Here is a 16,475-nt window from a genome sequence, read left to right on the forward strand (position 1 = left end):
TGCCCACCACACTGTGACCTCCAGCTTCAGCATTATACTTGAGCCCCAGAAGTTGCCTCTCCTCTGACAGTTCCCTGCCCAGCCGCCTCTCTTCTTGGCTCTTTGGTCTCTAAAGAATCCGTGGTCTCTCCATCTCTCCATGCCATCCTGTCCTATCACTCTTGTTCTGGCTTTGTTTCTCTCCACCCAGGTTCTTGATCCTTTTGTAGGTTATTTAAACAATGTACTATTCTCTCCCCTTGAATCCTTTGCCCTTTTATTCTCCTGGTGTCCCTTCCCTTCCTCATTCCCAGCCATTTGGGAGGCTGGTACAGTAGAGTAAGCTAGAGTTCTTAAGGGTATGAACTATGGTGCTGACTGCCTTTGTGCAGAGAAGGGGCCATATAGGTCCCCTGTTCAAGTCCTTGGAGAGCCAGCGGTTGGTGGAGATGAGGAGAAGTTGGGAACTTGGGCAGCCATGAGAGGCTGCATGCTGTGGGAGGGGGCAGAGTGGGGAGTGCTGTAGAATGGGTAAAGAGTAGGTATAGTCTAATATTAGACACAAGACCCTATTTGGCTGCTACAGGGAGAGTGGGATGTGATCCATCTTCCCACCCTCTGGTTGGTGGCTCACACACCCTTGGAGTTATGCCACTTGTGGACTTTGGAGACCACTGACCTAGAGGATAAAACATTAACCCCTAGTGTGGTCTTTAAAGCCCTTTCCTGGCTGGCTCTAATAACACCACCAAATGCTTTTTAAGCATATGTTATGGGGGAGGGTGTGAAGAGGAAGGGGGACAAACATGGGAAATGGGTAGAGAGCTGCAAAACAAAGGGCCAGGTGAGGTCCGAGGAGGGAGGATTGTTTGATTCAGGGGTTAAGACGGAAAACAGTATTTGAGTTGGATTTAAAGGATGGGAAGGGATTTGAGAAGCAAAGAAGGAGAGGAGGGGCATGAACCAAGACCCAGAAATGTTCTTTAACCTAACCCTGTGGCCTTATTTCAGTCTGTTTTCTCAGGGCTGTCCTTTATCCCATGCTCCATATTCTAGCCAGGTTGGACCACTCCCTTCCCTCCACTCCATCCTGTGTCTTTGCACACACCCTTCTTCCACATCACCTCTTCTGGAAAATGCTTCCCTCCCATCCCTGCCCTTCCTCCCTCCCACTCCCCACCAGCTGACAGGGGTGATGCTTTCCTAAACAGCTGCTGTGGCACTCTTTCTAGACCTCTCCTCTGTCTAATCACATTCTGCCTTCCAGCATACATATCTGTGCATATTTAATAACACCTCCCACCACCCTTCATCCTCCAGTTAGATTGTAAAGAGAGCATGTTGTTCTTCAGTTTTGTGTCCCAAGAACCTAACACATGTTTTTTGAATTGTTGAAGTGGATGCTCATTGTTTTGTTCATTATATGAAAAGTCTAACATTATGAAGGATTTTTTTCTTTCCATTTTTAAAGGAAAAGAATGTTTTGAGATTCAGTGTCCAGTGTCAACCACACTGAGTCTAAATCCAATTTTAATCCTACTATAATAGGCATAAAGAAAACAGTTGACCAGAGAAATCTTCCGAGGCACAAATGTTTTCATTTTGTAGGTTGTCAAACTGCTGGTGAAGAATATTAGAACAAGTTTTGATCAGTAAATTACCTAGAAGCATTAAGAACCCTGGAATTCTTTTTTTCTATTTTTAGAAACTAGAAAACTAGGTACCAGGAATTCACAATGATTTCTTTAAAATAAACTAATTGACAATTTCTAATTTCCTGCCAGGTACTTTCTCTCTAGTTCTAGTGAAACTTAAGCTGTAAACTTCTTCCACCCACTGGCTGTGGGAGCCCCCAAAGCTGTGTCCTGAGTCCTCTCTTTTCTTGCTATGTTCCTTCCCTAGCTTCAGTCACTCAGTTCTTTTCTCTGTACAGGTGATTCCTGTTTACATCTCAGACTCAATAATGTCTGTCAGAACTCATCCTCTTTCCCCCCAAACCTTTCTTCCTTCTGATTGTCCCTATTACTGCGGAGGGCACCCCAATCCTTCCAGTCTCCCAAGTCAGACACTTCCTTGTCTTCCTCACCTCATCCCTCTCACAAACGTCACGTAACCAGTCTGTGCCAAATGCTTTCTTTTCTTCCTCTGCAGCCCAGGTCAGGACTTCATTATCTTTTACCTGGCCTCCCAGCCGGCCTCCCTGCCTCTCTCTGTTCCGATTCATCCTGCACAAAACTGTGGATGTCACTTTTTCTAAGTCACAAGTCACCTAGTGGCTCCTTGTTGCCTTTAGGAACAATATAAAATGCTCCTGTTTAAAAGGCTCCTCTTCTCCACCTGCTACCTCCCGCCTTTGGGCTTCCTAACCCTCACATCTCCTCCTACCCGTGGTCCACCTTTACCCTGGCCGCTCTCCACGCCCCCTTACCTCAGCCTTTGGGGATCCTCTCAGCTGGTGGTGCCTTCTTCTCCCAGGTCACTCTTTGCACCTGCCTCACCTGTGCTTTGGATGTACCGACACGTGTATTCTCTGTATGTACATGTTATCTGCCCTTTGAACACAGCACCTGTTTCACTTTGTCCGTGTATCCCCAGTGCCTAGTACAGTGTCTGTCACACAGCAGATGCTCAATAAAGGCTTGTTTGTTTGCTTTCTTGATTACTGTGGGTAAGAACACGAGTGGAGCTAGAAGCCAGAACCCTGGCCTTAGATTATTTAGACCACCATATTATTTTACCTGCTCACTGAGGGATTTGCATTTTCACATGCTTCATGTGTGTGCCACCCACAGGGAGCCTTCCCAGCTCGACTGAAGAAGGTGTTGATCGTAGGGGCACCCATGTGGTTCCGAGTGCCCTATTCCATCATCAGTATCCTACTGAAGGACAAAGTCCGTGAAAGGGTAAGAGGGGCTGACTGCGTCTGTGTGGGAGGGTGGACTGCCTTCATCCAGAGACCAAGGAAAGTCTGGAGGGATGAGAGGGTGACTTAGGGAAAGTCACTTGCCCCAACTTTTCACTCACTGCTGTGCCCTCCAGGGATGCTGAGCCAAATCTAATGAAAATTATTTAATTGAGGAGAAATTATCATGGAAACAGGAAACTCCATTTTCTTTTTTTTTGCTTTTATGGAGGGCATTTGGGGTTAAGTGGCTTGCCGAAGGTCATACGGCTAGTTTTTGTGTTAAGTGTCTGAGGCCAGATTTGAACTCATATCCCCCTGATTCCAGGGCCGGTGCTCTATTCACTGCGCCACCTAGCCGCCCCAAGACTCCATTTTCTGTCTCTGGTAGCCATTTAACACATTTCTCTCTGGGTCCAGTGGTCCTACTTTTACCCTTCAGGTCTGCACAAAGGTGGGCTGTTGCCTTACAAGAGAATCAGTTGTACCAGGATTGGTGAGCAGAGGTTTCCCTCAGACTGCTTTTGAGACCCAGGGACTCAGAGAGAGATTCAGAAGGCTTTTGAGACCTGGTCTCCTTCGATTTGGATGTGGTATACTAGACACAAGAAAAGCAGGGGCAGCAGTCGTTCCCACTTTATAGCCTATCCTACTGAGAGACAGAGAAAAAAAACAGGGCAAGACCAGAGTTGTATAGGAGGTCCATAGCCAAGCTCAGAAATGAACTGACACTTTCTCCTCAGGCCAGTGTTCTTCCCCAGTCTTGCTCCTCAAAGGCTGATCTTGTTTTAAAGGAGACAGAAATGACCCCACCACTTCCTAACTACATATAACCCTGGGTAGCCAACTGGCCTCTCAAGTGAAGATAATAGTGCTTCTATCACTCACCTGTAGAGAACTGATTGATAAAATGCTTCTTAACTTTAAAATGCTAAATATACCAATGCAAATTTTGTGCAGCTGATAGGTGGGCACTGTTGAGAGCAGCCTGAGCAAACTGGGGAGATGAGGGACCTCTCTCAAGACTGTCTTTAAGAAGCAAAATGCTGCCCTCCTGTCACAGCAGAGTATGTCATAGTATGAGCGATGAACATGCCAGATCTCATGGCTGGAAGCATCACAGGGCTTTGACCCAAGATAGATGAAACTCACCCTGTTCAAGTAAATCCCATTTTGTTTTCCAGCTGCCTTGTAAGTAGAGTTCTTCCTTTATTCGTTATTTGTCTGTCCATCTCACTTACTCATGCTTCTGCCTGTCTAGATTCAGATCATGAGGACAAGTGAGCTGACCCAGCATTTGCCCCGGGAGTGCCTTCCTGAAAGCCTGGGAGGATGTATCAAGTTGGACCTCACCAATTGGAACTTCCAGTTCCTGCCTCATGTCAATGGTCACCTGGACCCTCTGGATGAAATTATCTTACTGTCCCTCAGTCCCTCTGGGGACAACGACTCAGTGCACATCCCTGGCCCCCATGCCATGACCATCGCAGAGCTGCTGGAACACTTCAGCCACCGGCAGAAGAGGGGGATTTACGAAGAATATGAGGACATTCGCCGAGAGAACCCTGTTGGCACCTTCCACTGTTCCATGTGAGTGGGAGGTGGCCAGGCCCCCCAGGCATTACTACCAAGGTGCTGCTCCTTGGCCACAGAGGCAGCCCCTGTCCTGCCCAAACATGGCAGCTCCTGGTTCTTTGCCAGGGGCTCTCTCGTGACTTCGAGCATCACACTTGTTTTGGTGAAGGAATTGTCCCTGCCGATAAGGAAAGATGCTATTTTAGTGGAGATGTGGCCTTTGCTGATAGAGAGAACTCTGCCTATGCAGGGTGACTTCGCGATTGTCTTCTGTTAAAAGCTCCCTCTGCCTTTTTCCTTTGTAAGGAGGCGGTATTGCTTGGTATTAGCTGAATCCAAACCCAGACAACTCATCCAATATTTTATCAACATTCCTCTCTGCCTCCTTTATTAGTGAAGCACTTACATGACCCTCATTTGAACTACATGAACACAGACTCTTTACAGCCTTCAATCTCTGTCCCACATGAAGGGATCCAGGGGTTTCCTTACAAGGTGGAACCTTTCAGTCATTAGAGCTTATGGGATAGAGAGCAGTGCTTTACTCTCGCCTGGGGCTTGTGTACAGTTGTAAGAGGCACCTGGTAACATCTTTTTATTTGGTCCTTTCAACTGGTTTTCTGGTTTTGCCTTTAATTATCTCATTTCATGTGTTTAATTTTGTAAGCTCCTTAAAATTCCTTCTGGAAATAGGTAGGGGAATACATTCTGAATGACTAAGACTGGATTCTCTTCGAAATCATGTTAATAAAAACTGTTTGTTGACAGCTGGCCTTTTATAGTCTTTGGGTCCCCTTATGTTGGCTTTTGTTTGTCTTCTCTCTGCTCCAGGTCACCGGGTAACTTGGAGAAAAATCGATATGGCGACGTGCCATGCCTGGACCAAACCCGCGTGAAGTTGACCAAAGGGAGTGGCGTCACCCAGGTAAACAGCATATAAAGGCTTAGCTTTACAAATGGTGGGGGAAAGACTAGGTCACTTCAAAGGGAAGCATGTCAGAGAGGACTTAATGGGAGACCTAGGTTCGAGGCCGGGCTGTGCTCTTACATGTTTGGCTGTTAACAAGCCTTTCCTTCTTGGGACATCAGCAGCTTCATCTATCAGATAATCAAAAAAGGTGCATGAAGGTGTTCAGGAGGACTAGCAGCTCTGGCATGAGGGCTTGCCAAGCCCTTCTCAGGGCTGCTCATCCACCTTCGGTGTCTGCTTTCATCCAGCTCTCACCTGTGGCTCCAAGAAGCTATAACGTGTGCAGTGGCTACACCCTGGTAAAACTGTCTCAGGAGATCTCTAACCCAGCTTGAGGGTACCTGATGGGTTAGGGGGGATGTCTATCCCAAGCATGTGAAGATTGCCCTTGGCAGAATGGGCAGATGAGAACAATTTGTTCCAATGGCCATGAAGGCATGTGAAACAGGAGCTATGAAGTGCTTAGTGCTTGGTCGGACATCGAAGATGCCAAGGCTATCCACCGAATCCCAGCCTGTTACTGGTTGTCTTGACTTTGGTTCTGCCACTGGATTTTAATGACCAGCATATGACTTTGTGCAACTGCCTCACTTAAATCCAATTCACTTGAAAGTCGAGACATCTCCCCGTGATATCATTGGTCCTCTTCAAAATGAAGGACAAACACCAAGTGCATTGAATCATAAATCCTTAGATAACCCTTTCAGCTTGGACAGTAGTGAGGGGCTGCAGTGGAGACAGTGCTGGGTCTGGAGTCAGGAAGTCCTGTGTTCCAGCCCTTGACACACCATTTGACCTCTGCCTGCCTCTGGAGATCATAACAGCATCTGCCTCTAAGGGTTGTCATGAAGATCAAATGAGAGGATGTCTGTAAACATTTAGCATGGTGCCTGGATAGTAGGTGCTGCATAAACGCTCTTATCATTAATTGACAGGTCATGGTTCTTTGAATTCCCCTTTTACTCTGCAGGGGTAATACTTGTGACTGATTGGATTATCACAGAGTTCATCTTCTTTGGGCCAGGGTTGTGTTTGATGTCAGGAATACAAAGACAAAAATAAAATGTCCTGCCCTCAAGGAGTTTATGTTCTACTAAGGTGAAACAAATACAAATAGTCTGCAAAATAAAGATTAGTGCCCCCTGAACTACCCATTCTTCTGATTATGACTTCAGACTGTGTGAGTTTGAACACTGTTTCAGGGCTTCCCCTAAGCTGGATCTAGACATGTCCAGTCAAGAGGGATGAAGTGCAGTGAGCTCTGATAGTCAGGGGTAGGGGGAGGAAATGCCTCATCACAGTTAATAATAGTAAGAGGAGTTAGCATTTTTAGAGCATTGTAAGTTTTGCAAACTGCTATCCATATGTTGGGAGTGACAAGTAGGCATAATGGATAGAGTGCCAGCCCAGGAGTCAGGAAGACCTGAGTTCAAATGTGGCCTCAGACACTTACTAGCTGTGTGACCCTGGACAAGTTGCTTAACCTATATTTGCCTTAGTTCTTCATCTGTGAAATGTGGACACACTAGGGAAGGAAGTGGCAAACTAACTGAATATCTTTGCCAAGAAAACCCCATGGACAGAGTCCACTGACTGACTGACCAAACAACAAGAAATACATACGTGATCTCATTTAATCCTCACACTGACCCTGTGAGGCAGGGGCTGTTATTGTCCCCATTTTATAGATGATATTGAGGTTGATAAGGGGGTGAGGGAATGAGCCTACTATAGTCACACAGCTAGTAAATGCCTGAGGCAGAATTAGAATTCAGGTGTTCTGGTCTCCAAGTCCAGCACTCTTGTTCCCTCTTACACTTTTCTTCTTTGAAGAAAGCTAGAGATTCCCAGAAAGGAAGAAGAGAACACTGCAGGCTCAGAGGACAGCCAGAATGCAGTGGTAATTACATGAGATCATAGATATGGATTGATGAGCTCAGTGCCACAGCTACCAACGTTCCCCCTGACTCTGCCCGTGTGACTTGCAAATGGGTGCCGTCCTTCACCTGAGGGGCTGGATGAGAATGTGGCTTGCCTCGTCCAAATGCATCACTTTTCTTGGAAAAGTAATAGGCCAATAACATCACCTTCATCTCCGAAGGACAGCATTAAGCTGATTCCGCCTCTGTGATTCAGAGCTGGGATTTGAAATGAGCAGCTCCTCTGGTGGTAGGTGACTCAGAAGAGCCCCAACATGGGAAACTGCTGAGCTAACCACCTGCCTGCCATCCAGTCATGTCAGCCGGGAGCTCTGGAACCCGTCTCTGCTCTCTCTGGATTCATCCGACACCCCCTCCTGCCTCTTTGCCCTCCTCTCATCTCTAGCGGCTAGCCTGAATTTGGTCCCAAAGATTGCTGGGAATTTGAGTAGAGAGTGTAGCTTAAATGGGTCCCAAGAAGTTATTTGCAAACAAATTGTCCTCTCACCCCCAAGTTTTACTCCTGGAATCCCAATCTCTTAGTCAAATTTCTGTTGAATCTGGCCAGTATCAGGTGTATTTGGCTCTTTTCTCTGTCCCATTATACACTAATTCTGAAGTCTTCCTCAGTTAATATTTCTGATTTCTAAGGGCTTTTAACTATCAAAGAACACAAGGGCACCAGATTCCACACTTAGCCTGCTTAGATCAGGGGTGTAATATAAAAGTCAGGGTTGGTAAATGGAATTTCATCTTATAACATGAAAACCTCCAGATTATTTCTTAAATCTTGTCTACAAAGTAGAGCCCACATGGCTCCCCTCTTTCCTGGACGACCTGATCATCATTCTGACTAGTCACTTGTACCCTGAAGAGATGTATACTTCAAGAATGAATGCCAGGCTGGTGCTGGTGGAATGGATCTGCTCTCCATGAGAGGGGAATGGGTATGTGTGTGTGTGTCAGGGAGGATAGCTGAGGCAGAGAGGACATGTGTGTGTGTGTGTGTGTGTGTGTGTGTCTGTGTCTGTATACCCTCTTTTTCATTGTCCCTGGCTGTAGGGTGGTAGGTTTATGATCCGCCTTCTCTGGGGGATGGGTCAGAGGCCTGGCAGAATTTGGACAGCTCGTGACTTCCTTGGGTTGAGGGAGGGTGTGTCCTGAGAAGAATGGGGTGAGTAGGAACTCTTTGGCTAGATTAGCAGGCTGTTCTGACAAGGTGATGACTGCCTGCCTAGTCTCTGAGTGATTATTAGCTGATGAGGAGGGCACAGACGACAACTCTAGCTGGTCATTTTGCTATCCCCACAGGGCGGTGGCACCTGACTGTATTGCAGGGACAGGGGAGGGGATGTAGCCTCAACTCCATACTGTGCAGCAGAAGCCAGACTTTTTCTTGGCTTGGAATTAATGAAATGTAGTAATGGCATCCTTCGCCATCCTCTTCCTCTCGCTGCCTTACATGCCTCTTGGGTACAAAAGTTCATAAGCATTGTGGCCTTAGGGATCCTCCCCTTTTGGAATAAAAGGTGAGAGGACATAATCAGGAATCAGAAACAGATGGAGTAGGGGCAGCTAGGTGGTGCAGTGAATAGAGCACTGGCCCTGGAGTCAGGAGGACCTGAGCTTAACATCTACTAGCTGTGTGACCTTGGGCAAGTCGCTTAACCCCAATTGCCCTGCCTTCCACCCTCCAAAAATAAAATAAAGTAAAACAAAATAAAGAAATACATGTGGTAGATGGACCTTGGGTAGCACCTCCAGATTTTTTCCTGGGTGTTAGAATCAGCTTAGGATTTTGCCTGGTGATGGACAGAGATAAGAGTCTTGGGTTCTTGCCTTTGCTCGCAGCTCTTTCTTTTTGGGTGGCTGAATACACTTGGAGTCCCTGGTTCGGTGTCTTCCTGCTCCTCCTTTCCCTTCCTTTTCCTGGTTTTGATATTTTGGACGTTTGGCGTGGTTGGATGTGTCTGTTGGTAGATGTGTGTCTTTTGTCATCTACCTCGTCTGTATTTATGAATATTAACATGGAGCATTGTGCTGACCTCCCACTTGAATTGGCGGCCTGCTCTTCCTCTGCTCAGACCCAACAGAGAAGACGTGGAGCCAAGAAGTCACTAGGGTTGGGCAGCTTTGAATTGGCTGTCCTTTTCTCTCTTTCTCTTTGTTCACTGCGTGGAGAGGATTGAGGGGAGTGGCGAGGTTATGTGGAGGAGATGCCTTCATTCCCTGCAAGCTCAGACTAGATGACCTGAGCTCCAGCCCTGAGCTTCTTCCCTTTTATGAATCGGGCCTGCACTGTGTTTGTTCTCAATGTTTGCTCCTATTTCCACCCCCTTCTGTTTCCATGAACAGCAAGAATGAGTGAGCTTCTTTTTTTTTTCCAGACAGACTACATCAATGCCAGTTTCATGGATGGATATAAGCAGAAGAATGCTTATATTGGCACTCAAGGTAAGCAGGGATCTGTAATGTATGCCTGGCTCTTAGTCATTTGGGGGAGCTCTCTGTGATTTCTTGGACAGCCACCTGCTTTATACCATCCATAGTTACAACTGCAAGGAAGGAGGCAGCTGTGCATAAGACATTGTGGGAGAGCAAAGTTGTGGCTTCTTGATGGGGTTGGGAATATTTAAAGGGGAAGGCAGGAAGGACAGGGAGTGGTGATTTTTGTGCTTTGTCAAACTTAGAAGCTGGTATTTGGGAATGCTGGGTGTGCCTGGAAGTAAAGCATTGCTGCCTGGAAGTTTTGGGTCTGCATTGCAAGCTGGAGGCAGCAGGGCATCAGAATTCTCCAGGGCAGGCTCGTTGACGCAAGCATGGCAGTGAAAGATCAGAGATGAAGCCTGGAGCCTGCCCGTTCTCTCTGCACAGCTGTTGGTGGCATTCATTTTGGCTCTGCTCCTGTGTCCAAGCCAGAAAGGAGCACAGTGATCCTGGGGAACTTGGATACCCTCTCAATGTCCATCCAAGAATAGGACTGGCAAGTCTCTGTTGATAGGACTCATGTTGATAGTACTCATGTCTCAATATGAAATCCTATTTCCCTCTAGAGTAGGGGTTTTTAACTTGAGGACTGTGTACTTGTTTTAAAAAATATTCTTGATAATCATATTGTCAGTCAGTGAACATTAAGCCCCTACTGTGTGCCAAGCACTGGGCTGGACAGTTCCTGTCCTCAAGGAGCTTATAGTCTGATGAGGGAAGACAACAGATAAAAATAATTGGTTACCTCTGTAATGCTATGTGTATTCATTGGCATATTTAAAAACATTCTGAAAGAAATCCTCAACATTAGCAGAAAATAAGTGACCAAATTTTGGTATGATTCTTTTAATAATCCTTAAAAAGCAAATTAAATCAATATTCATCTATAGTTTTCTCCTGAACAATTTTGGCATTTGATTTCTCTGATGGACTAATGGCAGCAATGGAGTAAGCAGCAAACGTGTCTTCAACTGTTCGCCCTAGGGAGGGGTCCGTAAAGTTCTGGCACACCGAGCCTGGGCCAAAGCCTTGGGAGAAGCTCTGCAAAAAGCACGCAGCGTCTGGTGTTCCCTCAGTGCAGATGCCGAATCTTCAGTGCTTTCTAACCCACCAAGATCGGAAGTTTCTCCACAACAGTTATACTTTCATGTGCACACACAGTATACATACACACATGTACATATAAATGTACATGCAAGGCACGTGTGTGTCATCTATAAGAAATAACATATGTGTGTACATGTGTATATGTATGGCGTGCACACACAGATACATACATTCTTCTGTTTCTCTTACTGTCTGAGCATTTAATGGGTGTTTGGCGATGATGTCAACTTCACTAGACTGCCAGGGGAGTCCATGTCATTACTGAGGCCAAGAACCCCTGCCCAGATGCTCACTGATGTCTCTACATGATCTACTGTATGGAAGGCCAACTACTGCTCTGTTGACATAGTCTCCTCAAGAGAAGACTTAACAGTCAAGAGTTGGGTCTCCATTGAGAGTTCCCTGGTGGGTGTAGAGGAGGCGGCTTGCCATGGAAGAGTGGGGCTCATTTCCCTGCGGCCTTGGACCTCAGACATCTCTCTGAAGAGTGCCTTGGGTTGGCATGGAGGGCTGCCTTTGGAGACAGGAGGGTAGGCTGTCCCTCCCATCACTGTCCCTCCCAGTATGCTGGCTCTGTGTGGTCTCAGGGCCTCTGGCCTGAACTCTCTCCACTTCTAAGTCTTGTACTAAAGAACTCCTGACCTACCTCAGAAAAGGGAGTTTCTGCCCCAGAAGTTCCCCCACACTGGTGAAATGAGCATAGTACCTGACAGAACAGGAACTTAAGTAATACTTACCGGATTGGATTGAATTAAATGGAATTGAAATTCTGTATGGAGCACTGGGCTTGGAGGCAGGAATGCTTGGGTTTGAATCCTGCTTCTAACCCTTGCTAGTTTTGTGATGCTGAGCAAGTCACTTTACCCTCTATTGGCCTCAGTTTCCTCATTTGTAAAATGAGGGGGTGAGACTCCATGGCCTCTAAACCCCTTCTAGCTCCAAATCTGCAATTCTGGGTTGCCAGTTTGATTGTTGCAGACAGTGTAACAGGGAGCCAATTGTTACTGTTTGTCCTTAGTTCTCGAAGAGGACCATGACATCAGGGAGGTGATGCCGTGACATGCAAGTGAACTGGATTGAAGTGAGGCAGGGCTGTGCCTCCTCTGGAGCCATCTGGGTCCAGTGGTCAGATAAGGATCAGGATGACTGGAGATGGCCCTAACAGGGAGTTGATCCTGTGTGTGTCTCTGAGGACCCATGGATTTGTGGTGGACCCAGTGAACAAGCTCAGGGTTTAATTCCAGCCACGTTCAGTAACACAGAGAAGACGATGTTAGAAGCAGTTATTAGTAAGGCATGGAAAAGTGGCCTGAAAGAGTCAAGAGTGAACTGTGTATGGAAAAAGCTAATGGCTGACTCAAAATTGTGAGGGGAGAATCCACAGCATGAATTCTAGAAAATCCAGGGGAAGGAGAGTGGGACCAGAGGTTATAATGAGGATGTAGGAGGGTTGGATATTTGTGATCAGGGAATTCCAGAGCTCAGGATTGTACATGGAAGACTTTTGAGAGATGTAGGTAGGTAGAATTATCCTGATATCAGGGTGCTTTAGGTGGGTGAGAGATGGAAGTCCTGGGAACTGAGTTTGAAGAACCAAGAGGGCAAGGTTTTGGGGGTCATTGCCCATGACAGAATCAGAGATTATGTAGAGAAGACTGCTATAAGACAGAGACCAGAGTCATGAAAGTAGGAAAATCTACCAACATGAATGTCTATTGTCTTCCTCTGCTCCCCAGTTCCCTTTTCCCCCTCTTTCTCACCAGAAAACTCTACCTCTCAAATTCCGACTTACTTCTGTGTTTCTGAGAAGACAGGTCTCTTCTCTGCCCTGAATCTGAGCAGGGAACGACCTGAGACCAGCCAGTCCAGCCCTGTTCTGACCAAGAACATCCCCAAAAACACTTAAACAGCCTTCGCTTGAAAGTGTCAGCTCACCGCCTTCTCCCAAGCTGTTGCGGCCACTTTTGGATGGCTCTGACTTTTAGGAAGTTTGTGCCGGTCTCAAGCCCACCAAGTCTAGGCCCCCTGGGGATTCTGGGTCTCAGATGAATAGCATGAACTGGAGACCCCTCCCTACCTTGGCCGCCTCTTCTTTATCGGGGTCTTTCCCAAAGGGTGGCTTGGACCCAGAGCCCCGTCTTCCTCTCCGGGATGGTGAGCCTCCCTCCTCACCTGGATACATTGCTGCCTTGATGTGGCCCATGGCTGCAGGGCCACCCTCATGATGGATTCCAGTGTAGTCTGCATTTTCTGAAAGACCTTTTCTTGATGTGCTGCCTCCTGACCACATTGCCCCCATTTGTACTTTTGAAATTGTGGAACTCCACATTCTCAAGCATTACATTTTTAGCTTCAATCTCCTGAGAAACAATATAGTCTCAGAGCTCCTGACTTAGAGTTAGGAGAGCTTGCGTTCAAATCCTGACACCTATGATTTCATTTTAACCTCTTGGAGTCTCAGTTTCTCCCTCTCTAAAATGGGCCTGATAGCGCCTGCCTCCTGGTGTTGAGGGGAACAAGCGAAGTGGAAAAGGTGTGAGAGCAGACTGTGCTTTACACCCCACCAAGCCTAGAAATACACAGATAGCTGAGCATATTAATATGAATGAGAGCTATGATTATCTTAGTCAATTTGCCATATTTGTCCTATTTCACCAAGATCTTTTTGGATCCTAACTTCATTTAGGGTGTTAATTATTCCTCCCAACTTTGTGTCAAAGCAAATGCATTGGTGAATGACGCCAAGATCCTGAGAGCTGAGGGGGGCCTCCTTCCAAGTCAGGCCCACACCTTAGTCCTTAGTCCTTCAGGGTGAGCCCTCCAGCCTGAAACGTCACCATCTCAGAGTAGGACAGGAGACTGTCACCTGATGCAAGATCTCGGTAAGCTGTCTTCAGCATTCCTTTATCCACCATACTACTTACCCTCTCGAGGAAGACAATTAAGTGTGGCATGACATGGCTTTGGTTTTGTGTCTTTAATATCACTGTCATTTTACACCTTCTGATTTCCTCTGGGCTTCAAATCCTTCCTTGTCACAAAGAAAAACAACCAAGCAGAGCTGCCTTTGATCTCTTAAGTCACAGGATGGTCTTGTAGTGCCCTGCCTCTATGGAGGAGGGGTCTGGGGGCTCCTGAGGGGAGAGATTTGGGGAATTGGTTACATCTTCTCTCCTGGGGCCCAGGACTGGTCTTCTGACCCATCAGCATTCAGCCACCTTTTCATATTTTTGTTTATGGCATGTGAGTCATCATGTCGACGCTTCTATGTGAGCTGTCCTTCAGGAAGGCACTTCCTTTCCCAGGTGGTGTTTGCTAACCTCCTTTTTCATTATCTGCTTCTAGAATTTTGTCAGGAATTGGAGGCAGGCTCACTGGCCTAGAGTTTGCTGCCTGCATTGTCTTCCTTAAAAAAAGAAAAAGAAAAAGGCCATTTGCCTTTTTCTAATCTTCTGGTTGTCCTCAACCTTATAAAGTATTGACTTAGCAATCAGTCATTCAGATTGTATTAAGTGCCCACGGTATGTAGGCAGCCAGGCACTGTGCTGGGTAGAGAGATGCAGATACAAAGAACAGAACAGTCCTAGCCTTTACTTCCATGTCCTAGGATGTAATTCCCCAGGTCTGATGATTTGAATTGCCCCAAGATGGCAGTTGCTCTCATTACCACCTTTTTCATGCTGGGTATCAACTCCCCATCATCATTTTTATTCTGTCTTTTCCAGTCGAAAGATTGTTTTCTTCAGCAGAGAAAAAGGGGCAGCCCAAGAGCTGAGTAGCTCTGACTTCCTTCCTTCAGTGATTGTTCAGTCTACTCCAAACATCATACCCTTCTTTGGTCTTCCTCTCTTCTCTAGTAGAACTTCAAAAAAACAAACCAAGGAGTGGCTAGGTGACGCAGTGAGTAGAGTGCCGGCCCTGGAGTGAGGAGGACCTGAGTTCCGATCCCACCTCAGACACTTAACACACACACATACACAAAACTAGCCGTGTGACCTTGGGCAAATTACTTAACCCCAATTAAAACAACCAGTGACAACCATATCATTTTAAAATCTTGAACTTTCTTTGGCTGCCTCAGTTTATTCAGAACTTTAGCACTGACCCAAGTCTTATAAGATTACAACATTCTTCTCTTCTTTGGCCTTGGTTCTATCTTCCATCTTTGTCATTATAAAATCTGAGCTGCTAAGTTCCCTGTACAATCACATGGGCCCCTTTAGATCAGAGATGTCTAACACTAACCCTGGCTATCCCAGGACTAGTGCAGCTGAGTCAGATTAAAATGTAATTGGGAAATTTTTTTTTTAATTAAAAATGCAGGGGTGGCTAGGTGGCGCAGTGAATAGAGCACCACCGTCCTTGGAGTCAGGAGGACCTGAGTTCAAATTTGACCTCAGACACTTTACACTTACTGGCCATGTGACTTTGGGCAAGTCACTTAACCCCAATTGCCCTACCCTTCAAAAAGTAAATAAAAAACAAGAAATGAGGAGCTTGTTGAGTTCAGGAAAAAAAAACAACAACCAAATAGTCTCCCTGTATTCCCTGCACTTTTTACCACGCACATTTATCCCCTTAACATCTGTTTTTGCCCCTACTGAAACCATCTCCCCGGTGTCATTAACTGAGGAGTGTAAATTCAAGTCAACAAGCATTTATTAAGCACCTACTATGTGCCAGACACCAAGCCAAGTGCTGGGGAAACAAAGAAAGGAAAGAATGAGTTCTTGCTCCCAAAGAACCCATGGTCTAATGAAGGAGACAACATACAAAAAATTATATACAAACAAGGCATGGACAGGATCTACTGGATTGGAGTCAGAAAATCTTGGCTTTGCCCCTTGAAACCCCTGTGCTTCTTTGTTGCCTCACCTCTTTAGACCTCAGTTTCTTCCCTTCTAAGCACAGGGGGTTGGGCTGGATCCCCTCCAATAGCCTGCTCCAGTTCTGTGGTGTCAGAGCCTTCTAATGGCCAAAGCCACCATCTTGTTTTTCGACTTGCTCCTTCTTGCATTTTCTGCTGCATTTGACACCATTGACGACCCCGTGTTTCTTGAGGTTCTCTCCTCTGGTTTCTGCGACCTGATCATACTCTTGTCTGCTTTAACATTCCTTCCTGGTCTCCTTTGGTGACTCGTGCTCTTTCTCCCCCACTTTTAGTGTGGGTATTCCCAGAGCTGCAGCCTTGTTTTTATTTAATCTTTCCCTTGGCAATATACCCACTGCTATGGCTTCTGTCTCTTACATTTTGTAGATGATTTTTGTATCTTTACCGCTACGTCCCCACCTTATATTTATTTAGTTCTGTGCTGGTGTATGCTTCTCCAATGTTTTAAACTTGGTATTGTCCAAAACAGAGCCCCTCATCGCTAAATTCCCCTTGATCCCTACCTTTTTCCCCCTATTGATGGCATTACCTTGTTGTCACCCTGCTTTGAGGTCTTGGAGTCACAGCAATAACAGAATTTCAGAGTTGGAAGAGACCTCTGACTCCTGCGTAAGAAAGAATTCTCTCCTTTAACCCAGCCCTAAA

At 46.3% G+C, this 16,475-nt stretch overlaps 1 protein-coding gene across 1 annotated transcript in view; it reads left to right on the forward strand.

Annotated features, from left to right (window-relative positions):
* PTPN9 (protein tyrosine phosphatase non-receptor type 9) overlaps window positions 1–16,475 on the forward strand; it is a 66,633-nt gene that overhangs the window by 37,107 nt on the left and 13,051 nt on the right. Inside the window, exons 6-9 of the mRNA XM_069071129.1 lie at window positions 2,772–2,882; window positions 4,143–4,471; window positions 5,288–5,381; window positions 9,733–9,799. Coding sequence (XP_068927230.1) covers window positions 2,772–2,882; window positions 4,143–4,471; window positions 5,288–5,381; window positions 9,733–9,799 — 601 coding nt within the window. The remainder of the gene's footprint in view (window positions 1–2,771; window positions 2,883–4,142; window positions 4,472–5,287; window positions 5,382–9,732; window positions 9,800–16,475) is intronic.

The sequence above is a fragment of the Petaurus breviceps genome, unplaced genomic scaffold, assembly GCF_028583685.1.
Source record: "Petaurus breviceps papuanus isolate PSGF00001 unplaced genomic scaffold, PetGlider_PUasm1.0 90825, whole genome shotgun sequence".
Lineage (NCBI taxonomy): Eukaryota > Metazoa > Chordata > Mammalia > Diprotodontia > Petauridae > Petaurus > Petaurus breviceps.